The 24,733-nt window shown below is 59.7% G+C and overlaps 1 protein-coding gene and 2 long non-coding RNA genes across 4 annotated transcripts in view; 2 read left to right on the top strand and 1 right to left on the bottom strand.

Moving 5' to 3' along the window:
- Positions 1-6,270: 6,270 nt before the first annotated feature.
- LOC132386914 (uncharacterized) lies at positions 6,271-9,319 on the top strand. Its single transcript, XR_009509707.1, has 3 exons — positions 6,271-6,420; positions 7,272-7,442; positions 9,107-9,319. It is a non-coding gene; the product is annotated as an uncharacterized LOC132386914 (long non-coding RNA).
- Positions 9,320-9,352: 33 nt separating this feature from the next.
- The window catches only part of LOC132386915 (NACHT, LRR and PYD domains-containing protein 12-like), a 51,752-nt gene continuing 36,371 nt past the window's right edge, over positions 9,353-24,733 (bottom strand). Inside the window, exons 6-7 of the mRNA XM_059959269.1 lie at positions 11,012-11,098; positions 9,353-10,856 (exon numbers count right to left, since the gene is read on the bottom strand). Of these exons, the coding sequence (XP_059815252.1) occupies positions 10,682-10,856; positions 11,012-11,098 (262 nt within the window). The 3' untranslated portion in view covers positions 9,353-10,681. The remainder of the gene's footprint in view (positions 10,857-11,011; positions 11,099-24,733) is intronic.
- Positions 9,832-24,733, top strand: part of LOC132386916 (uncharacterized) — a 61,211-nt gene continuing 46,309 nt past the window's right edge. For both annotated transcript variants that reach the window (XR_009509709.1, XR_009509708.1), the window contains exons 1-2: positions 9,832-9,942; positions 11,338-11,459. This is a non-coding gene — a long non-coding RNA (uncharacterized LOC132386916). The remainder of the gene's footprint in view (positions 9,943-11,337; positions 11,460-24,733) is intronic.

Here is a 24,733-nt window from a genome sequence, read left to right as displayed (position 1 = left end):
TGTGTGAAGTTCTGGTCTCCAAATTTGAGGCATTCTTGCTATTGAGGGAGTGGAGCGTAGGTTCACGAGGTTAATTCCGGAATGGCGGGACTGTCATATGTTGAAAGATTGGAGAGGACTGGGCTTGTATACACTGGAATTTAGAAGGATAAGAGAGGATCCGATTGAGCATATAAGATTATTAACTGATTGGACATGCTAGAGGCAGGAAAAATGTTCCGGATGTTGGGGGAGTCTAGAACCAGAGGCCACAGTTTAAGAATAAGGGGTAGGCCATTTAGAACGGAGTTGAGGAAAAACTTTTTCACCCAGAGAGTGGTGGATATGTGGAATGCTCTGCCCCAGAAGGCAGTGGAGGCCAATTCTCTGGATGCTTTCAAGAAAGATAGAGCTCTTAAAGATAGCGGAGCCCAGGGATATGGGGAGAGGGCAGGAAAGGGGTATTGATTGTGGATGATCAGCCAGGATTACATTGAATGGCGGTGCTGGTTCAAAGGGCTGAATGGCCAACTCCTGCACCTATAGTCCTATTGTTTAAATAAGCGCCAGCATTGCATTGTCTTCTTTCCCACAGACTCAGCCTCAGAATTAACCTTCCAGGAGTCCTGCACGAGGTTTCCCAAGTCGCTCTGCACCTCTTAATGTTCGAACCTTCTCCCCGGTGAGAGAATAGTCCGCACTCTTGTTCCTTTTTACCAAAATACTGTATTCCATCTGCCACTTTTTTGCCCAGTCTTCAATTTGTCTAAGTCCTTCTGCAATCGCGTTGCTTCCTCGGCACTACCTATCTCTCTGCCCCCCTTCGTATCATCCGCAAACTTTGCCACAAAGCCGTCAATTCCAGACCTCCACCTTGAATAAGTCCCATCCACCACGACCCTCCGTCTCCCGCGGGCAAGCCGGTCCTGAATCCAAACAGGCAACTGTCCGTCGATCCCTCGCACCGCAGGCGTCTCGATGAGGCTCCCGGGAGCACTCCGACAGGCCGCATCGTTGTCTGGGGTGGAGGGGCTACTGCACTGGGCCGGAGGAGGCTGCAGAGGGTTGTAAATCTGGTCAGCTCCATCTTGGGTCCCAGCCTACAAAGTACCCAGGACATCTTCAGGGAGCGGTGTCTCAGAGAGGCGGCGTCTGTTATTAAGGACCCCCAGCACCCAGGGCATGCCCTTTTCTCACTGTTACCATCAGGGAGGAGGTACAGGAGCCTGAAGGCACACACTCAGTGATTCAGGAACAGCTTCCTCCCCTCTGCCATCCGATTCCGAAATGGACACTGAACCCTTGGCCACTACCTCGCTTTTTAATAAATATATTATTTCTGCTTCTTGCACGGATTTTTAATCTATCCAATACACTGTAATTGATTTAAGAACATAACATAAGAAACAGGGGCAGGAGTAGGCCATCCGGCCCATCGATCCTGTTCAGTCATTCAATGAGATGATGGCCGATCTGTCCGTAAACTCAGCTCCATCGACCTGCCTTTTCCCCAGAACCCTTAATTACTTTGCTGTGTAAAAACCTACCTAACTGTTTCTTAAGCATATTTAGTGAGGAAGCCTCAGCTGCTTCCCTGGGCAGAGAATTCCACAGATTCACCACTCTCTGGGAAAAACAATTTCTTCCCATCTCCGTCCTAAATCTTCTCCCCTGAATCTTGAGGCAATGTCCCCTAGTTCGAGTCTCACCCACCAATGGAAACAACTTCCCTACATCTATCTTATCTGTCCCTTTCAAAATTTTGTCTGTTTCTATAAGATCCCCTCTCATTCTTCTGAACTCCAGAGAGTACAGTCCCAGGTGACTCAATCTCTCCTCATAGGTTAACCCCTTCATCCCTGGAATCAGCCCGGTGAACCTCCTCTGCACTGCCTCCAAAGCCAGTATATCCTTCCTCAAGTACGGAGACCGGAACTGCACACAGTACTCCCGGTGCGGCCTCACCAGTACCCTGTATAGTTACAGCATGACCTCCCTGCTCTTGAATTCGACCCCTCCAGCAACGAAGGAGAGCGTCCTATTTTCCTTCTTGATAGCCTGCTGCCCCTGCAAACCGACCTTTTGCGATTCCTCACAATCCCGGAATCATTTTCCTGACTTGGCCTCCGCCGCACTCCGTGGCCGAGCATTCCACAGATTCGCCGCTCTTTGGCGAAAAGAATTCATCCTTAACCTCTGTCCTAAAGGGGCGCCCTTAAACTCTGAGGCTGTACCCACTAGTTCTGGATACCCCCCCCCCCCCCACCACACCATAGGGAGCATCCTCTCCAATGCCCACCTTAAACCAGTCCTATCAACGTTCGGTAGTTTAAATGAGAACCACCGCCCCCCCCCCCGCCACCCCGCATTCGTCTAAATTCCAGTGAGACCAGGCCCAAAGCTGCCAAACGCTCCTCGTATATTAAACCCTTCGTTCCCGGAATCATCCTCGCACACCTCCTCAGGACTCTGTCCAACGACAACACATCCTTTCTGAGATGCAGGGCCCAGAACTGTTGACAATACTGCAAGTGCGGCTGACTAGTGTCTTATAAAGGCTCAGTATTATCTGTCCGCTTTTATATTCTATTCCCTTTGAAATGACCAGTGGGGTACCGCAAGGCTCGGTGCTGGGGCCGCAGCTATTTACGAGATACATTAATGATTTAGATGAAGGGGTTAAAAGTAACATTAGCAAATTTGCCGATGACACAAAGCTGGGTGGCAGTGTGAAATGTCAGGAGGATGTTAGGAGAATGCAGGGTGACTTGGACAGGTTGGGTGGGTGGGCAGATGCAGTTTAGTGTGGATAAATGTGAGGTTATCCACTTTGGTGACAAGAACAGGAAGGCAGATTACTATCTAAATGGTGTCAGGTTAGGAAAAGGGGAAGTACAACGAGATCTCGGTGTCCTTGTTTATCAGTCACGGACAGTTAGCATGCAGGTACAGCAGGCAGTGAAGAAAGCTAATGGCATGTTGGCCTTTATAACAAGAGGAATTGAGTACAGGAGTAAAGAGGTCCTTCTGTAGTTGTACAGGGCCCTGGTGAGACCCCACCTGGAGTATTGTGTGCAGTTTTGGTCTCCAAATTTGAGGAAGGACATTCTTGCTATTGAGGGAGTGCAGCATAGGTTCAGGAGGTTAATTTCCGGGATGGCGGGACTGTTTATGTTGAAAGATTGGAGCGACTAGGCCTGTATACACTGGAATTTAGAAGGATGAGAGGGGATCTGATTGAAACATATAAGATTATTAAGGGATTGAACACACTGGAGGCAGGAAACATGTTCCCGCTGATGGGTGAGAACCAGAGGCCACAGTTTAAGAATAAGGGGTAGGCCATTTAGAACTGAGTTGAGGAAAAACGTTTTCACCCAGAGAGTGGTGGATACCTGGAATGCTCTGCCCCAGAAGGCAGTGGAGGCCAAGTCTCTGGATGCTTTCAAGAGAGAGTTCGATAGAGCTCTTATAGATAGCGGGGTTAAGGGATATGGGGAGAGGGCAGGAACGGGGTACTGATTGTGGATGATCAGCCATGATCACAGAGAATGGTGGTGCTGGCTAGAAGGGCCGAATGGCCTACTCCTGCACCTATTGAGAGCGGGTCAAGGAGACTTGGGGAGGGAAGAGAGAGACTGAGGAGAAAGAGAGAGGTTGGCCGGGGGGAGAGACGGAGGAGTGAGCGGGTGGGGTCTGGAGGTCGCGGGAGGTGGTGAGGAATTGCGGGGAGGGTGGGGGTGATTGTCACTGGGTGGGGAGCACAGGGAGGGGAGGGGAATCCTGACAAACACCCGCCCCCCCCCGGTTCCTTCTCGATGGGGCGCCGGACGGCCGAGGACCCCCGGGAGGGCAAGGAGGAGGCTGGGAGCCATTCGAAATGGGTTTGTTCGTTCTGGAACAAGACGGGAGAGGGGGAGCCCCAGCCAATGTGCCCCCAGACACTGTGTCATTCCCTCAACCCCCCTCCCGCTATTTGCCCCCTCCAGCGGATGAACACTCCCCCCTCGTCGGGAAGGGAAGGGGAGAGTGCGAAGTGAGTAAGAAGTGGAGGAGAGAGGGAGGAGGTGGGATTTGAGGGAAATGGGGTGAGGGGGATAGGGAGGGGAGAGTGGGAAATGAGTAAGCAGTTGGGGAAGACGGCGGGAGATTGCGTGAAGGGGATTGGATTGAAGAGGAGGCCAGGGAGAGGGAGGGGACAGTCGGAAATGAGTGAGTGGAGTCAAGGGGGAGGAAGTGGAATTTAAGGGACATGGGGTGAAGCGATAGAGAGGAAGAGGCGGACAGAGATGGAGCAGAGAGTCGGAAATGAGTGAAGAGCTCCATCTTGGGTCCTAGCCTACAAAGTACCCAGGACATCCTCAGGGAGCGGTGTCTCAGAGAGGCGGCGTCTGTTATTAAGGACCCCCAGCACCCAGGGCATGCCCTTTTCTCTCTGTTACCATCAGGGAGGGGGTACAGGAGCCTGAAGACACACACTCAGTGATTCAGGAACAGCTTCCTCCCCTCTGCCATCCGATTCCGAAATGGACACTGAACCCTTGGCCACTACCTCACTTTTTAATAAATATATTATTTCTGCTTTTTGCACGGATTTTTAATCTATCCAATACACTGTAATTGATTTAAGAACATAACATAAGAAATAGGGGCAGGAGTAGGCCATCCGGCCCATCGATCCTGTTCAGTCATTCAATGAGATGATGGCCGATCTGTCCGTAAACTCAGCTCCATCGACCTGCCTTTTCCCCAGAACCCTTAATTACTTTGCTGTGTAAAAACCTACCTAACTGTTTCTTAAGTATATTTAGTGAGGAAGCCTCAGCTGCTTCCCTGGGCAGAGAATTCCACAGATTCACAACTCTCTGGGAAAAACAGTTTCTCCCCATCTCCGTCCTAAATCTTCTCCCCTGAACCTTGAGGCAATGACCCCTAGTTCGAGTCTCACCCACCAATGGAAACAACTTTCCTACATCTATCTTATCTGTCCCTTTCAAAATTTTGTCTGTTTCTATAAGATCCCCTCTCATTCTTCTGAACTCCAGAGAGTACAGTCCCAGGCGACTCAATTTCTCCTCATAGGTTAACACCTTCATCCCTGGAATCAGCCCGGTGAACCTCCTCTGCACTGCCTCCAAAGCCAGTATATCCTTCCTCAAGTACGGAGACCGGAACTGCACACAGTACTCCCGGTGCGGCCTCACCAGTACCCTGTATAGTTACAGCATGACCTCCCTGCTCTTGAATTCGACCCCTCCAGCAACGAAGGCCAGAGTCCTATTTTCCTTCTTGATAGCCTGCTGCCCCTGCAAACCGACCTTTTGCGATTCCTCACAATCCCGGAATCATTTTCCTGACTTGCTCCGCACAGAGCCAAGCTGGCAGTCCACAATTAGGCCAAGGGTTTCCAAGTGCCCATAAATCCTATTGCTGAGAATTCTGTCCGGCTGCTGATGGGGCAGTCGCCATTCTCTAGTTCCCAGGATGATCCCGGTCCCCTTCCTTACCGGCGAATCATCCATCAGTCCTCCGGGACCTCGCCTGCCCGCTCACCTCCGTTCAGGGCCCCAGACAGTCCTTTACATGTGTCCCCCTGTCCCCCGACACTCCCCACCGTTCACGGTGTGTGTCCTACCCTCGTACGCCGAGGTCCCCCATCCCTCGACACTCCCAACCGTTCACGGTGCGTGTCCTACCCTTGTACGCCGAGATCCCCCTGTCACTCTACACTCCCCACCGTTCACGGTGCTAGTCCTACCCTCGTACGCCGAGGTCCCCCCTGTCCCTCGACACTCCCCACCGTTCGCGGTGCCTGTCCTACCCTCGTACACCGATGTCCCCCGTCCCTCGACACTCCCCACCGTTCACGGTGCGTGTCCTACCCTCGTACGCCGATGACACCCCGTCCCTCAACACTCCCCACCGTTCACGGTGTGTGTCCTACTCTCGTACGCCGATGTCACCCCGACCCTCGACACTCCCCACCGTTCACGGTGTGTGTCCTACCCTCGTACGCCGATGTCCCCCCGTCCCTCGAAACTCCCCACAGTTCACGGTGTGTGTCCTACCCTCGTACGCCGAGGTCCCCCCGTCCCTCGACACTCCCCACCGTTCACTGTGCGTGTCCGACCCTCGTACGCAGAGGTCCCCCCGTCCCTCGACACTCCCCACCGTTCACGGTGCGTGTCCTACCTCGTACGCCGAGGTCCCCCTGTCCCTCGGCACCCCCACCGTTCATGGTGCATGTCCCACCCTCGTACCCCGAGGTCCCCCCCCCCTTCACTCGACTCCCCGCACCGGTCACAGTTGTCGGAGGGTTGGATCTCGCTGACGACGGTGCCCCTCCCTCCTATCACAAGAGGCTCCTGCCAAGACCAAATACGGCCCGCTGAAGGATGAGGACCGTATCTTCACCAACCTGTATGGCAGGCACGACTGGAGGTGAGAGGAATTCAGAGGCGATCCCTAACCGAGGGGAGATGGTCGCAGGCTCAGGGAGAGAGGTGTCCTCTCACTGTGAGGGGAGGAAAACGGGGACGCTCTCTCACAGGGATAACATCACGGTGACGCTTCCAGACAGTGGAAGGGAAAATGCAGGCACTCCACTGAGGGGGGAGCGGGATGGAATTTGTGGACATTCCCTCATTCAGGGATTGGGGTATTTGTGGACGTTCCCACATTCAGGGATTGGGGAACTTGTGGACGTTCCCTCATTCCAGGATTGGGAAATTTGTGGACGATCCCTCATTCAGGGATAGGGGTATTTGTGGACGTTCCCTCAGAGAGAGATTTGGGTATTTGTGGACGTCCCGTAATAGAGGGGTTGGGGTAGTTGTGGACGTCCCCTAATCCAGGGGTTGGGGTATTTGTGGACGTTCCCTAATTCAGCAGTTGGGGTATTTGTGGACGTCCCGTAAGAGAGGGGTTGGGGAATTTGTGGACGTCCCCAGACAGAGGGGTAGGCGTAGTTGCGGACGTCCCCTGTTTGAGTAATGGATCTTTCTGGCTGCTCATTTTTTAAGGGCGGGGGAACTTGTGATGCCCCCGTACTTAACGGGAGGGGGTGACTTTTCTGAAGCCCCCAAGGCGAAGGGTTATCAATTCTGAGTTGCCTCCATCTGGGACGTGAATGTCAGCACTCCCTGATCTGCCAGGGAAATTCGGTCGCTGCATAACTCACAGGAAATTGGGGACACTCCCTCGCTATCAGGGTGATAACAGGACATAAATCTTTTTCAATCCCCTCACTCTTTTCACCTTCTTCCCGCTCCCCTCCACTCTTGTCCCCCCAGGCTGAAGGGAGCGCTACGGCGGGGCGACTGGTACAAGACGAAGGAGATCCTGCTGAAGGGGGCGGACTGGATCCTCGGGGAGGTGAAGACGTCCGGGCTGAGGGGTCAGGGAGGGGCCGGGTTTCCGACCGTCATGAGGTGGGGCTTCATGAACAAGCCTTCAGATGGCAGGTGAGGAGGGAGCTTCACTCTGTGTCTGAACCCGGGAGTGTGTGATCGGACGGTGTGGAGGGAGATTCACTCTGTGTCTGAACCCGGGAGTGTGTGATCGGACGGTGTGGAGGGAGATTCACTCTGTGTCTGACCCTGGGAGTGTGTGATGGGACGGTGTGGAGGGAGCTTCACTCTGTGTCTGACCCCGGGTGTGTCTGATGGGACGGTGAGGAGGGAGCTTCACTCTGTGTCTGAACCCGGGAGTGTGTGATCGGACGGTGTGGAGGGAGATTCACTCTGTGTCTGACCCTGGGAGTGTGTGATGGGACGGTGTGGAGGGAGATTCACTCTGTGTCTGACCCCGGGATTGTGTGATGGGACGGTGTGGAGGGAGATTCACTCTGTGTCTGACCCCGGGAGTGTGTGTTCGGACGGTGTGGAGGGAGATTCACTCTGTGTCTGACCCTGGGAGTGTGTGATGGGACGGTGTGGAGGGAGATTCACTCTGTGTCTGACCCCGGGTGTGTGTGATGGGATGGTGTGGAGGGAGATTCACTCTGTGTCTGTCCCCGGGATTGTGTGATGGGACGGTGTGGAGGGCGATTCGCTCTGCGTCTGACCCCGGGTGTGTGTGATGGGATGGTGTGGAGGGAGATTCACTCTGTGTCTGACCCCGGAATTGTGTGATGGGACGGTGTGGAGGGAGATTCACTCTGTGTCTGACACCGGGAGTGTCTGATGGGACGGTTTGGAGGGCGATTCGCTCTGCGTCTGACCCGGGGTGTGTGTGATGGGATGGTGTGGAGGGAGATTCACTCTGTGTCTGACCCCGGGAGTGTGTGATGGGACGGTGTGGAGTGAGATTCACTCTGTGTCTGACCCCGGGAGTGTGTGATCGGACGGTGTGGAGGGAGCTTCACTCTGTGTCTGACCCCGGGAGTGTGTGATGGGACGGTGTGGAGGGAGATTCACTCTGTGTCTGACCCTGGGAGTGTGTGATGGGACGGTGTGGAGGGAGCTTCACTCTGTGTCTGACCCCGGGAGTGTGTGATGGGACGGTGTGGAGGGAGATTCACTCTGTGTCTGACCCTGGGAGTGAGTGATGGGATGGTGCGGAGGGAGATTCACTCTGTGTCTGACCCCGGGAGTGTGTGATGGGACGGTGTGGAGGGAGCTTCACTCTGTGTCTGACACCGGGAGTGTCTGATGGGACGGTGTGGAGTGAGATTCACTCTGTGTCTGACCCCGGGAGTGTGTGACGGGACGGTGTGGAGGGAGATTCACTCTGTGTCTGACCCCGGGAGTGTGTGATGGGACGGTGTTGAGGGAGATTCACTCTGTGTCTGACACCGGGAGTGTCTGATGGGACGGTGTGTAGGGTGATTCACTCTGTGTCTGACCCCGGGAGTTTGTGATGGGACGGTGCGGAGGGAGATTCACTCTGTGTCTGACCCCGGGAGTGTGTGATGGGACGGTGTGGAGGGAGATTCACTCTGTGTCTGACCCCGGGAGTGTGTGATGGGACGGTGAGGAGGGAGATTCACTCTGTGTCTGACCCCGGAAGTGTGTGACGGGACGGTGTGGAGGGAGATTCACTCTGTGTCTGACCCCGGGAGTGTGTGATGGGACGGTGTGTAGGGTGATTCACTCTGTGTCTGACGCCGGTTTTCCACCCCCTTCAGTCTCTTACTCGGGACCTCAGTGGATTCACGTCGATTTTAACTGCGGGGGTCAATTTGCCAGAAATGAGCTTTGGTGGAGATGAGATCCGGGGCTCCAAGACTCTGCTTGTCGAACCTCCCTCAGCCTGGAGCTGAGACGCTACTGTGTCAGTGTGAGGAGCTCCGACCCACTGTTGCAGTGCACAGGGTGTGGAGGGCAATAGAAACTTCAAATAAAACTCGATTCCGACACAAGACAGGAAGATAGTGGTTTATTGATTTTTATGAGAAATATCAATGAAACAATGTGTGAGCTGCTAACGTGCGGTAATAAATAATCTGCTGACAGTCACACACAATTAACTGACCGGCGACAAGGGGTGACCGGTTGAATAATAACCAGTCCCGTTTCTCACCGTCACTCTGCATCGGGGAACTGATTATAAAATTATAAAACTGATTATAAAATCACACTTCGGGGCCGTGTCCGGGATCGCTGCAGATCCAGGGTCACTGCCGAGGGATTTGTCCATTTAACATCATTATATCGGCCAGGCTGCCGAATGCACCGTCCTCAGCAAAGGGGGCAAAAGGATTCTCTCCCGGGACCATCCCCCCCACCCCGGGACACCGGTGTCCCAGACTGAGCCCCGGACCCCGGGCTCTTCCTGTCCGGGTAATTCCCCGGGGAGTCACGTGGGGAGTCTCCTCCACGCACTTCCGGCGGAAGCTGCCCCGCCGGACAACAGGCGGAAACACGTCACTGCGGGACCGCTGCGAGCGACGCACACAGCGCGAGGCCCGAGCCGGTTCCGTTAAAACCGTTGGGAATCAGTCCCGGCGCGCGGCCGTTAAAGGTAAGGGCGGGAGTTAAAGGGGAGGGCGGGGAGTCGGCCAAATGTCCCCATCCCGCGGGCGGGGATGTTCACACATTCAGATCCACCATCAGTCCGGGTCTGGGTCCCTGTAGAGATCTCAGTTCCTTCATCCCGGTCTCACTGAACCGATTCACCACATTCAGATGTTCACAGATCCACCATCAGTCCGGGTCTGGGTTCCTGTAGAGATCTCAGTTCCTTCATCCCGGTCTCACTGAACCGATTCACCCGCAGCCTGAAACAGATGGGAGAATAAAGATGAAATAAACAGATCACACAACAGTGTCAGTAACGGGGGACCGGGGTTAATGTTTCAACAACACTCACAGACAAATATCACCAGAAAACCCGCGGATCCGCTGATATTTTATCACATTGAACATTAACACAAACACTCACCAGATCCACTGCAGACTCGGGTGGGTCAGTATGAGGCGGCGGAGAGCGGGGACAGATCGGTCTGTCAGAGAGTTGTATCCCAGGTCCAGATCCGTCAGTGATGGGTTTGTACTGAGAGCGGAGACGAGATCCTCGGCACCAGAATCTGTGAGACCGACACCCCACAGCCTGGAGATGAGAGAGAGTGAGGGTGAAGGACACAGAGAGACAGGAGACGGTACAAATCCCCAGTGTTTATCAGTAACACAATTACTGATCACATTAATGTTCAGTGTCAGACACCCAGTGACTGTAAACACAATCTCCCACAGTCTGGTACTTACCACAGTCTCTGTATTTTACACTCTGGGTTCCCCAGAGCCGCAGACACCAGTTTCACTCCTGAATCCCCCAGTTTATTATCACTCAGGTTCAGCCCCGTCAGTGATGGGTTTGTACTGAGAGCGGAGACGAGATCCTCGGCACCAGAATCTGTGAGACCGACATCCCTCAGCCTGGAGATGAGAGAGAGTGAGGGTGAAGGACACAGAGAGACAGGAGACGGTACAAATCCCCAGTGTTTATCAGTAACACAATTACTGATCACATTAATGTTCAGTGTCAGACACCCAGTGACTGTAAACATAATCTCCCACAGTCTGGTACTTACCACAGTCTCTGTATTTTACACTCCGAGTTCCTCAGAGCCGCAGACACCAGTTTCACTCCTGAATCCCCCAGTTCATTATCGTTCAGGCTAAACACAAACAGACAAATTGATGAACATTGTGATTAAAATCGTCCGTCTGAGGGCATTTCTCTCACCCGGATATTTCAGGGAACGTTAAACCCTTCAGTAATTCACTGATCGTCGATCCCATCACTGTCAATGTCCCTCACTGCCCAGCTCCAATGAATTCACCGAATGTCAGTAATTTCGTCTGTCGGTGTGACCCTGCAAACTCCACATATTCTCTCTCATTCCCCAATGGTTAGAAAAGTGTTCCTGACGTGAGACAGTCGGAAAGGGCAGGTGTGAAGGGGAGAAGTCAAACAGTGAGGAAGATTTGAGAATCGGGAAATGTCGATGGGAGATGGAGGAAGAGACATCACCTAAGGTAAAGGATGGAAAGACACAGAAGGAAGCGGATGTGGAAGAGAGACCCCAGTAGAGGAGGGGGATGAGGAAGAGAAATCCCACACGAGGAAGGGGGATGAGGGAGGGAGATCCAACAGGAGGAAGGGGGACGGGGGATGGAGATACCACAGGAGGAAGGGGACGGGGGAGGGGGATCCCACAGGGGGAAGGGGGACGGGGCAGAGAGATACCACAGGAGGAAGGGGGACGGGGGGGTGAGATACCACAGGGGGAATGGGGACGGGGGGGTGAGATCCCACAGGAGGAAGGGGGATGGGGGAGGGAGATACCACAGGAGGAAGGGGGATGGGGGAGGGAGATCCCACAGGAGGAAGTGGGACAGGGGGAGGGGAGATCCAACAGGAGGAAGGGGGACGGGGGAGGGGGATCCCACAGGAGGAAGGGGGATGGGGGAGGGAGATCCCACAGGAGGAAGGGGGATGGGGGAGGGAGATCCCACAGGAGGAAGTGGGACGGGGGAGTGAGATCCCACAGGAGGAAGGGGGACGTGGCAGAGAGATCCAACAGGTGGACGGATGACGGGGCAGAGAGATCCCACAGGAAGAAGGGGGACGGTAGAGAGGGGGTGGGGGATCCCACAGGAGGAAGGGGGATGGCAGAAGGAGATCCCACAGGAGGAAAGGGGACGGGGGGGGGTGAGATACCACAGGAGAAAGGGGGACGGGGGAGGGGGATCCCACAGGAGGAAGGAGGATGGGGGAGGGGGATCCCACTGGAGGAAGGGGGACGGGGGAGGGAGATCCCACAGAAGGGGGACGGGGGAGGGAGATACCACAGGAGGAAGGGGGACGGGGGAGGGAGATACCACAGGAGAAAGGGGGACGGGGGAGGGGATCCCACAGGAGGAAGGGGGTCGAGGAAGGGAGATACCACAGGAGAAAGGGGGACGGGGGAGGGGGATCCCACAGGAGGAAGGGAGATGGGGGAGGGGGATCCCACACGAGGTAGGGGGACGGGGGAGAGTGATCCCACAGAAGGGGGATGCGGGAGGGAGATCCCACAGGAGGAAGGGGGACGGGGGAGGGAGATACCACAGGAGGAAGGTGGACGGGGTGGGAGATACCACAGGAGAAAGGGGGACGGGGGAGAGGGATCCCACAGGAGGAAGGGGGACGGGGGAGGGAGATACCACAGGAGGAAGGGGGACGGGTGAGGGGGATCCCACAGCGGGAAGGGGGACGGGGGAGTGAGATCCCACAGGAAGAAGGGGGACGGGGGAGTGAGATCCCACAGGAAGAAGGGGGACGGGGGAGTGAGATCCCACAGGAGGAAGGGGGACCGGGGAGGGGAGATCCCACAGGAGGAAGGGGGACGGGGGAGGGAGATCCCACAGGAGGAAGGGGGACTGGGGAGTGAAATCCCACAGGGGGAAGGGGGACGGGGGAGGGAGATACCACAGGAGGAAGGGGGACGGGGGAGGGAGATACCACAGGAGGAAGGTGGACGGGGTGGGAGATACCACAGGAGAAAGGGGGACGGGGGAGAGGGATCCCACAGGAGGAAGGGGGACGGGGGAGGGAGATACCACAGGAGGAAGGGGGACGGGGGAGGGAGATACCACAGGAGGAAGGGGGACGGGTGAGGGGGATCCCACAGCGGGAAGGGGGACGGGGGTGTGAGATCCCCCAGGAGGAAGGGGGACGGGGAAGAGAAATCCCACAGGAGGAAGGGGGACGTGGGAGGCAAAACCCACAGGAGGAAGGGGGACACGGGAGTCAGATCCCACAGGGGGAAGGAGGACGGTAGAGAGGGATCCCACAGGGGGGAAGGGGGAGGCGGGTTGGAGAACCCATAGTGGTGAAGGGGACGGGGGTGCGAGATCCCACAGGGGAAGGTGAACGGGGGAGGATCCAACAGGTGGACGGACGGGGCAGAGAGATCCCATAGGAGGAAGGGGGACGGGTAAGAGAGATCCCACAGGAGGAAGGGGGACGGTGTAGAGAGATCCCACAGGAGGAAGTGGGACGGGGGAGAGAGATCCCACAGGAGGAAGGGGGACGGGGGAGAGAAATCCCACAGGGGGGAAGGTGGACGTGGCAGAGAGATCCAACAGGTGGACGGATGACGGGGCAGAGAGATCCCACAGGAAGAAGGGGGACGTGGGAGGGAGATCCCACAGGGGGAATGAGGACGGTAGAGAGGGATCCCACAGGGGGGAAGGGGACGGGGGAGAGAGATCCCACAGGGCGGAAGGGGACGGGGGAGCGAGATCCCACAAGGGTGAAGGGGGACACGGGAGGGAGATCCCACAGGTGGGAAGGTGGACGGGAGAATGAGATCCCACAGGGGGAAGGGGAGAGTGGAGAGGAATCCCACAGGGGTGAAGAGGGACGCGGGAGGGAGATTCCACTGGGGGGAAGGGGGTCCCAAAAGCGGGAAGTGAGATGGGGAAGAGTGATCCCACAGGGGTGAAGGGGGACGGGGGAGGTAGATCCGACAGGAGGAAGGGGGACGGAGCAGAGAGATCCCACAGGAGGAAGGGGGATGGGGGAGGGATTTACCACAGGAGGAAGGGGGACGGGGGGGTGAGATACCACAGGAGAAAGGGGGATGGGGGAGGGGGATCCCACAGGAGGAAGGGGGACGGGGGAGGGAGATACCACAGGAGGAAGGGGGACGGGGGAGGGAGATACCACAGGAGAAAGGGGGACGGGGGAGGTAGATCCGAAAGGAGGAAGGGGGACGGGGGAGGGTGATCCCACAGGAGGACGGGGGAGAGGGATCCCACAGGGTGGAAGGGGGACGGGGAGAGGGATCCCAAAGGAAAAAGGGGCACGGGGGAGGAAGTTGCCACAAGAGGAACGGGGACGGGGGAGGGGGATCCCACAGGTGGACGGGAGACAGGGCAGAGAGATCCCACACGAGGAAGGGGGACGGGGAAGAGAGATCCCACAGGAGGAAGGGGGACTGAGAAGAGAGATCCCTAAGGAGTAAGGGGGACGGGGGAGGGTGATCCCACTGGAGGAAGGGGGGCGGGGGAGAGGGATCCCACAGGGGGGTAGGTGGACGGGGAAGGGGATCCCACACGGTGGAAGGGGGAGGCGGGAGGGAGAACCCACAGGGAGGAAGAGGGACGGGGGAGCAGGATCCCACAGGGGGAAGGGGGACACGGGAGGGAGATCCCACAGGGGGGGAAGGGGGACGGGGATCCCAAAATGTGGAAGGGGGAAGGGGAGGGGTTCCCACAGGGGGGAAGGTGGACGGGGGAGGGGGATCCCACACGGGGGAAGTGGGACGGGGCAGAGAGATCCCACAGGAGGAAGGGGGACTGGGAAGAGAGATCCCACAGGGGGGACGGGGGAGAGGGATCCCACAGGAGGAAGGGGGACGGGGGAGAGAGATCCCACAGGAGGAAGGGGGACGGGGGAGGGGAGATACCACAGGATAAAGGGGGACGGGGCAGAGAGATCCCACTGGAGGAAGGGGGACGTGGGAGGGCGATACCACAGGAGGAAGGGGGACGGGGGAGGGGGATCCCACAGGAGGAAGGGGGATGGCGGAAGGAGATACCACAGGAGGAAAGGGGACGGGGGGGTGTGAGATACCACAGGAGAAAGGGGGACGGGGGAGGGGGATCCCACAGGAGGAAGGGGGACGTGGGAGGGAGATACCACAGGAGAAAGGGGGACGGGGGAGGGGATCCCACAGGAGGAAGGGGGACGAGGAAGGGAGATACCACAGGAGAAAGGGGGACGGGGTAGGGGGATCACACAGGAGGAAGGGGGACGGGGGAGGGAGATCCCACAGGAGGAAGGGGGACGGGGGAGGGAGATCCCACAGGAGGAAGGTGGACGGGGTGGGAGATACCACAGGAGAAAGGGGGACGGGGGAGAGGGATCCCACAGGAGGAAGGGGGACGGGGGAGGGAGATACTACAGGAGGAAGGGGGACGGGGGAGGGAGATACCACAGGAGGAAGGGGGACGGGTGAGGGGGATCCCACAGCGGGAAGGGGGACGGGGGAGTGAGATCCCACAGGAAGAAGGGGGACGGTGTAGAGAGATCCCACAGGAGGAAGGGGGACTGGGGAGTGAAATCCCACAGGGGGAAGGGGGACGGGGGAGGGAGATACCACACGAGGAAGGGGGACGGGGTGTGAGATCCCCCAGGAGGAAGGGGGACGGGGAAGAGAAATCCCACAGGAGGAAGGGGGACGTGGGAGGCAAAACCCTCAGGAGGAAGGGGGACACGGGAGTCAGATCCCACAGGGGGAAGGAGGACGGTAGAGAGGGATCCCACAGGGGGGAAGGGGGAGGCGGGTTGGAGAACCCATAGTGGTGAAGGGGACGGGGGTGCGAGATCCCACAGGGGAAGGTGAACGGGGGAGGATCCAACAGGTGGACGGACGGGGCAGAGAGATCCCATAGGAGGAAGGGGGACGGGTAAGAGAGATCCCACAGGAGGAAGGGGGACGGTGTAGAGAGATCCCACAGGAGGAAGTGGGACGGGGGAGAGAGATCCCACAGGAGGAAGGGGGACGGGGAGAGAAATCCCACAGGGGGGAAGGTGGACGTGGCAGAGAGATCAAACAGGTGGACGGATGACGGGGCAGAGAGATCCCACGGGAAGAAGGGGGACGTGGGAGGGAGATCCCACAGGGGGAATGAGGACGGTAGAGAGGGATCCCACAGGGGGGAAGGGGACGGGGGAGAGAGATCCCACAGGGCGGAAGGGGACGGGGGAGCGAGATCCCACAAGGGTGAAGGGGGACACGGGAGGGAGATCCCACAGGGGGGAAGGTGGACGGGAGAATGAGATCCCACAGGAGGAAGGGGAGAGTGGAGAGGGATCCCACAGGGGTGAAGAGGGACGCGGGAGGGAGATTCCACTGGGGGGAAGGGGGTCCCAAAAGCGGGAAGTGAGATGGGGAAGAGTGATCCCACAGGGGTGAAGGGGGACGGGGGAGGTAGATCCGACAGGAGGAAGGGGGACGGAGCAGAGAGATCCCACAGGAGGAAGGGGGATGGGGGAGGGATTTACCACAGGAGAAAGGGGGACGGGGGAGGGGGATCCCACAGGAGGAAGGGGGACGGGGGAGGGAGATACCACAGGAGGAAGGGGGACGGGGGAGGGAGATACCACAGGAGAAAGGGGGACGGGGGAGGTAGATCCGACAGGAGGAAGGGGGATGGGGGAGGGTGATCCCACAGGAGGACGGGGGAGAGGGATCCCACAGGGTGGAAGGGGGACGGGGAGAGGGATCCCAAAGGAAAAAGGGGCACGGGGGAGGAAGTTGCCACAAGAGGAAGGGGGACGGGGGAGGGGGATCCCACAGGTGGACGGGAGACAGGGCAGAGAGATCCCACACGAGGAAGGGGGACGGGGAAGAGAGATCCCACAGGAGGAAGGGGGACTGAGAAGAGAGATCCCTAAGGAGGAAGGGGGACGGGGGAGGGTGATCCCACTGGAGGAAGGGGGGCGGGGGAGAGGGATCCCACAGGGGGGTATGTGGACGGGGAAGGGGATCCCACACGGTGGAAGGGGGAGGCGGGAGGGAGAACCCACAGGGAGGAAGAGGGACGGGGGAGCAGGATCCCACAGGGGGAAGGGGGACTGTGGAGCGGGATTCCACAGGGGTGAAGGGGGACACGGGAGGGAGAACCCACAGGGGGGAAGGGGGACGGGGATCCCAAAATGTGGAAGGGGGAAGGGGAGGGGGATCCCACAGGGGGGAAGGTGGACGGCGGAGGGGGATCCCACACGGGGGAATTGGGACGGGGCAGAGAAATCCCACAGGAGGAAGGGGGACTGGGAAGAGAGATCCCACAGGGGGAAGGGGGACGGGGGAGAGGGATCCCACTGGGGGAAGGGGGACGGGGGAGAGGGATCCCACAGGAGGAAGTGGGACAGGGGAGGGAGATACCACAGGAGGAAGGGGGACGGGGGAGGGGGATCCCACAGGGGGAAGGGGGACGGGGCAGAGAGATCCCACAGGAGAAAGGGAAACGGGGGAGGGAGATACCACAGGAGGAAGGGGGACGGGGGAGGGGGATCCCACAGGAGGACGGGGGAGAGGGATCCCACAGGGTGGAAGGGGGACGGGGAGAGGGATCGCAAAGGAAAAAGGGGCACGGGGGAGGAAGTTGCCACAAGAGGAAGGGGGACGGGGGAGGGGGATCCCACAGGTGGACGGGAGACAGGGCAGAGATATCCCACACGAGGAAGGGGGACGGGGAGGAGTGATCCCACAGGAGGAAGGGGGACTGGGAAGAGAGATCCCTAAGGAGAAGGGGGACGGGGGAGGGTGATCCCACTGGAGGAAGGGGGGCGGGGGAGAGGGATCCCACAGGGGGGTTGGTGGACGGGGAAGGGGATCCCACACGGTGGAAGGGGGAGGCGGGAGGGAGAACCCGCAGGGTGGACGAGGGACGGGGGAGCAGGATCCCACAGGGGGAAGGCGGACTGTGGAGAGGGATTCCACAGGGGTGAAGGGGGACACGGGAGGGAGATCCCACAGGGGGGGAAGGGGGACGGGGATCCCAAAATGTGGAAGGGGGAAGGGGAGGGGGATCCCACAGGGGGGAAGCTGGACGGGGTAGGGGGATCCCACACGGGGGAAGTGGGACGGGGCAGAGAGATCCCACAGGAGGAAGGGGGACTGGGAAGAGAGATCCCACAGGGGGGACGGGGGAGAGGGATCCCAAAGGGGGAAGGGGGACGGGGGAGAGGGATCACACAGGAGGAAGTGGGACGGGGGAGTGAGAACCCACAGGTGGACGGGGGACAGGGCAGAGAGATCCCACTGGAGGAAGGGGGACGTGGGAGGGCGATCCCACAGGTGAACAGGGGGCTCGGGGGTCAGATCCCACCGAGGGCTGGGGGACGGTGGAGAGGGATCCCAGTGGGGGGAGGGGGAGGCGGGAGGTAGAACCCACAGGGGGAAGGGGGACGTTGGAGAGGGATTCCACAGGGGTGAAGGGGGACACTGGGGGGAGATCCCACAGGGGGGAAGGGGGACAGGGATCCCAAAAGGGGGAAGGGGAGGGGGATCCTACATGGGGGAAGGGGGACGGGGCAGAGAGATCCCACAGGAGGTTGGGGGACGGGGACAAGAGATCCCACAGCAGGTTGGGAGACGGGGACGAGAGATCCCACGGTAGGAACGGAGACGGGGCAGAGAGATCCCACAGGAGGATGGGTGACGGGGCAGAGAGATCCCACAGGATGTTGGGGGACGGGGACGATAGATCCCACAGGAGAATGGGGGACGGGGAAGAGAGATCCCACGGTAGGAAGGGGGATGTGGCAGAGAGATATCACAGGAGGAAGGGGGACAAGGATGTCAGATCCCAAAGGGGGAAGGGGGACGAGGGAGAGGGATCCCACAGGAGGAAGGGGGATGGGGGAGGAAGATCTCACAGTCGGAAGGGGGACGGGGGATGGAGATCCCACAGGAGGAAGGGGGACACGGGAGTCAGATCCCACACGGGGATGGGGATGGGGGAGGAAGATCTCACAGTCGGAAGGGGGACGGGGGAGGGAGATCCCACAGGAGGAAGGGGGACATGGGAGGACGATCCCACAGGAGGAAGGGGGACACTGGCGTCAGATCCCACACGGGGATTGGGACGGGGGAGAGGGATTCCACAGGGGTGAAGGGGGACACAGGTGGGAGATCCCACAGGGGGGAATGGGGAGGCGGGAGTGAGAACCCAGAGGGGGGAAGTGGGACGGGGGAGCAAGATCCCACAGGGGGAAGGGGGACAGTAGAGATGGATTCCACAGGGGTGATTGGGGACGGGGAAGACAAAACGGGAAAGGGGAAAGGGGGAGGAATATCCCACGGGGGGAAGGTGGACGGTGCAGAGAGATCCCACAGGAGGAAGGGGGACGGGGCAGAGAGATCCCACAGGAGGATGTGGGACGGGGGAGCAAGATCCCACAGGGGGAAGGGGGACAGTAGAGATGGATTCAACAGGGGTGATTGGGGACGGGGATCACAAAATGGGAAAGGGGAAAGGGGGAGGGATATCCCACGGGGGGAAGGTGGACGTGGGAGGGGGATCCCACAGGGGGGAAGGGGGACGGGGCAGAGAGATCCCACAGGAGGATTGGGGACGGGGAAGAGAGATCCCACGGTAGGAAGGGGGATGTGGCAGAGAGATATCACAGGAGGAAGGGGGACAGGAGAGGCAGATCCCACAGGGGGTAAGGTGGACGGGGCACGAAGAGCACGCAGGTGGAAAGGGGGAGAGAGATCCCACAGGAGGGAAGGGGGAAAGTGGCAGAGAGATCCCACAGGGGAATGAGGGAGGGGGATCCCACGGGAGTAAAGGGGTCGGGGGTGGGAGATCCCACAGCTGGACGGGGGACGTGGCAGAGAGTTCCCACAGGAGGAAGGGGGACGTGGGAGGGAGATCCCACAGGGGGGAAGAGGGACGGGATCCGAAAATGGGGAAGGGGGAAGGGGAGGGGGATCCCACAGTGGGGAAGGTGGACGGGGGAGGGGGATCCCACAGCGGGGAAGGGGTACGGGGCAGAGAGATCCCACAGGAAGAAGGGGGACGGTGAAGATAGATCCCACAGGAGGAAGGGAGATGGGGCAGAGAGATCCCACAGGTGGATGTGGGACGGGGATGAGAGATCCCACGGTAGGAATGGGAATGTGGCAGAGAGATCCCACAGGAGGAAGGGGGATTTTGGTAGGGAGATCCCACAGGAGGGAAGGGGGACGGGGGAGAGGGATCCCACAGGGGGAAGAGGGATGGTGGAAGGGGATCCCACATGGGGGAAGTTGGACGGGGGAGGGGGATCCCACAGGGTGGAAGGGGGACGGGGAAGAGAGATCCCACAGGAGGAAGGGGGACAGGGGAGGGAGATCCCACAGGAGGAAGGGGGACTTTGGTAGGGATATCCCACAGGAGGGAAGGGGGAATGTGGGAGAGAGATCCCACAGGAGGGAAAGGGGTACCGGGGAGGGAGATCCCCCAGGTAGGAAGAGGGACGGGGGAGGGGGATCCCACAGGTGGGAAGGGGGACAGCCGAGGGAGATCCCACAGTTGTGAAGGGAGACGGGTTAGGAAGATCCCACTGGAGGGGTGACCGGGGAGGGAGAGCCCACAGGAGGGAATGGGTACGGGGGAGAGAGTCCCACAGGATGGGATATGGGGGAGAGTGAGCCCCCAGGAGGGAAGGGGCACAGGGGTCAGAGATCCCACAGGGGGGAAGCGGCGCGGGGAAGAGAGATGCCACAGGAGAATGGGGGACGGGGAAGAGATATCCCACGGTAGGAAGGGGGATGTGGCAGTGAGATATCACAGGAGGAAGGGGGACAGGGTAGGCAGATCCCACAGGGGGAAGGGGAACGGGGGAGAGGGATCCCACAGGGGGAAGGGGGACGGGGGAGGAAGATCTCACAGTCGGAAGGGGGACGGGGGATGGAGATCCCACAGGAGGAAGGGGGACACGGGAGTCAGATCCCACACGGGGATGGGGATGGGGGAGGAAGATCTCACAGTCGGAAGGGGGACGGGGGAGGGAGATCCCACAGGAGGAAGGGGGACATGGGAGGACGATCCCACAGGAGGAAGGGGGACACTGGAGTCACATCCCACACGGGGATTGGGACGAAGGAGAGGGATTCCACAGGGGTGAAGGGGGACACAGGAGGGAGATCCCACAGGGGGGAATGGGGAGGCGGGAGTGAGAACCCAGAGGGGGGAAGTGGGACGGGGGAGCAAGATCCCACAGGGGGAAGGGGGACAGTAGAGATGGATTCCACAGGGGTGATTGGGGACGGGGAAGACAAAACGGGAAAGGGGAAAGGGGGAGGAATATCCCACGGGGGGAAGGTGGACGGTGCAGAGAGATCCCACAGGAGGAAGGGGGACGGGGCAGAGAGATCCCACAGGAGGATGTGGGACGGGGGAGCAAGATCCCACAGGGGGAAGGGGGACAGTAGAGATGGATTCAACAGGGGTGATTGGGGACGGGGATCACAAAATGGGAAAGGGGAAAGGGGGAGGGATATCCCACGGGGGGAAGGTGGACGTGGGAGGGGGATCCCACAGGGGGGAAGGGGGACGGGGCAGAGAGATCCCACAGGAGGATTGGGGACGGGGAAGAGAGATCCCACGGTAGGAAGGGGGATGTGGCAGAGAGATATCACAGGAGGAAGGGGGACAGGAGAGGCAGATCCCACAGGGGGTAAGGTGGACGGGGCACGAAGAGCACGCAGGTGGAAAGGGGGAGAGAGATCCCACAGGAGGGAAGGGGGAAAGTGGCAGAGAGATCCCACAGGGGAATGAGGGAGGGGGATCCCACGGGAGTAAAGGGGTCGGGGGTGGGAGATCCCACAGCTGGACGGGGGACGTGGCAGAGAGTTCCCACAGGAGGAAGGGGGACGTGGGAGGGAGATCCCACAGGGGGGAAGAGGGACGGGATCCGAAAATGGGGAAGGGGGAAGGGGAGGGGGATCCCACAGTGGGGAAGGTGGACGGGGGAGGGGGATCCCACAGGGGGGAACGGGACGGGGGAGCGAGATCCCACAGGGGGGAAGGGGTATCCCAAAAGGGGGAAGTGAGATGGGGAAGAGTGATCTCACAGGGGGAAAGGGGGACAGGGGAGCAAGATCCCACAGGGGGAAGGGGGACGGTGGAGAGGGATTCCACAGGGGTGAAGGGGGACACGGGAGGGAGATCCCACAGGGGTGAAGGGGGACGGGATCGCAAGTGATCGCAAGGGAGGTTGGTGTACGGGGACGAGAGATTCCACAGGAGAAAGGGGGACGGGGCAGAGAGATGCCAGAGGAGACTGGGGGACGTGGAAGAGAGATCCCACGGTAGGGAGGGAGATGTGGCAGAGAGTTCCCACAGGAGGAAGGGGGACAGGGGAGAGGGATCCCACAGGGTTGAAGGTGGACGGGGGACGGAGAGCCCGCAGGTGAGAAGTGGGAGAGTGATCCCACAGGAGGAAGGGGGACGAGGGAGAGGGGTCCCACAGGGGGGAAGGGGGACGGGTGAGTGGGATACCTCAGGGGGAAGGGGAACGAGGGAGGTGGGTCCCACAGGGGGAAGGGGGACGGCGCCGAGGGATCCCACAGGGTTAAGAGGGACGGAGCAGAGAGTTCCCGCAGGAGGAAGGGGGGCGGGGGACGAAGATCGCACAGTCGGAAGGGGGACGGTGGAGAGGGATCCCACAGGGGGGAAGGGGGAGGCGGAGGCAAGATTCCACAGGGGGAAGGGGGGGCGGGAGGGAGAACCCACAGGGAGGAAGAGGGACAGGGGAGCAAGATCCCACAGGGGGAAGGGGGACAGTAGAGAGGGATTCCACAGGGGTGAAGGGGGATGGGGGAGGGAGATACCACAGGAGGAAGGGGGACGGGACAGAGAAATCCCACAGGAGGATGGGGGACGGGGAAGTGAGATCCCACGGTAGGAAGGGGGATGTGGCAGAGAGATCCCACAGGAGGAAGGGGGACAGAGAAGAATGCTCCCACAGGGTTGAAGGTGGACGGGGGACGGAGAGAAAGTGGAGAGTGATCCCACAGGAAGGGGGATGTGGGATGGAGATCCCACAGGAGGAAGGGGGACGGGGGAGGGAGATACCGCAGGAGGAAGGGGGACGGGGGAGGGAGATACCACAGGAGGAAGGGGGACGGGGGAGGGTGATCCCACAGGGAGGAAGGGGGACGAGGGAGATGGGTCCCACAGGGGGAAGGGGGACGGCGCCGAGGGATCCCACAGGGTTAAGAGGGACGGAGCAGAGAGTTCCCACAGGAGGAAGGGGGACACAGGAGTCAGATTCCACACCGCGAAGGGGGACGGTGGAGAGGGATCCCACAGGGGGGAAGGGGGAGGCGGTAGGGAGATCCCACAGGGGGGAAGGGGGACGGCGGAGGCAAGATTCCACAGGGGGAAGGGGACAGTAGAGAGGGATTCCACAGGGGTGAAGGGGGACGGGTATCCCTAAATGGGGAAGGGAGAAGGGGGAGGGGGATCCCACAGGGGGGAAGGGGGACGGGACAGAGAAATCCCACAGGAGGATGGGGGACGGGGAAGTGAGATCCCATGGTAGGAAGGGGGATGTGGCAGAGAGATCCCACAGGAGGAAGGGGGACAGGGGAGGCAGATCCCACAGGGGAAGGGGGACGGGGGACGGAGAGCACGCAGGAGGGAAGGGGGAGAGAGATCCCACTGGAGGAAGGGGGACGAGGGAGAGTGATCCCACAGGGGGGAAGGTGGACGGGGGAGTGGGATCACACAGGGGTGAAGGTGATCGGGGGAGGGGGATCCCACAGGTGGACGGGGGACGGGGCAGAGAGATCCCACAGGAGGAAGGGGGACACGGGGTTTAGATCCCACAGGGGGATGGGCGGCGGTGGGGAGGGATCCCACAGGGGCGAAGGGGGAGTCGGGAGGGAGAACCCACAGGGGGGAAGGTGGACGGGGGAGCAGGATCCTACGGGGGAAGGGGGACGGTGGAGAGGGATTCCACAGGGGTGAAGGGGGACACGGAAGGGAGATCCCACAGGGGGCAAGGGGGACGGGGATCCCAAAATGGGGAAGGGGGAAGAAGGAGGGGGATCCCACAGGGGGGAATCGGTACGTGGCAGAGAGATCCCACTGGAAGAAGGGGGACGGGGAAGAGTGATCCCATAGGAGGAAGGGAGATGGGGCAGAGAGATCCCACAGGAGGATTTGGGACGGGGATGAGAGATCCCACGGTAGGAAGGGGGATGTGGCAGAGAGATCCCACAGGAGAGAAGGGGGACTTTGGTAGGGAGATCCCAGAGGAGGGAAGGGGGAATGTGGGAGAGAGATCCCACAGGAGGGAAAGGGGTACCGGGGAGGGAGATACCCCCAGGTGGGAAGAGGGACGGGGGAGGGGGATCCCACAGTTGGGAAGGGGGGCGGCCGAGGGAGATCCCACAGGAAGGAAGGGGGATGGCCGAGGAAGATCCCACAGTTGGGAAGGGGGACGGGTTAGGAAGATCCCACTGGAGGGACGTGTGACCGGGGAGGGAGAGCCCACAGGAGGGAAGGGGTACGGGGGAGAGAGATCCCACAGGAAGGAAGGGATATGAGGGAGGGTGAGCCCCCAGGAGGGAAGAGACACAGGGTTGAGAGATCCCACAGGGGGGGAAGGTGGACGGGGGAGAGGGTCCCCACAGGGGGGAAGGTGGACGGGCGAGGGCGATCCCAAGGGATGAAGGGGGACTCGGGTGGGAGATCCCACGGGAGGGAAGGGGGACGGGGGAGTGTGAGCCCTCAGGAGGGTAGCCGGACGGGGAAGG

Source organism: Hypanus sabinus, unplaced genomic scaffold (assembly GCF_030144855.1).
Source record: "Hypanus sabinus isolate sHypSab1 unplaced genomic scaffold, sHypSab1.hap1 scaffold_1389, whole genome shotgun sequence".
In the NCBI taxonomy this organism is placed as follows: domain Eukaryota; kingdom Metazoa; phylum Chordata; class Chondrichthyes; order Myliobatiformes; family Dasyatidae; genus Hypanus; species Hypanus sabinus.
This window is presented reverse-complemented; position numbering and strand designations above follow the sequence as displayed.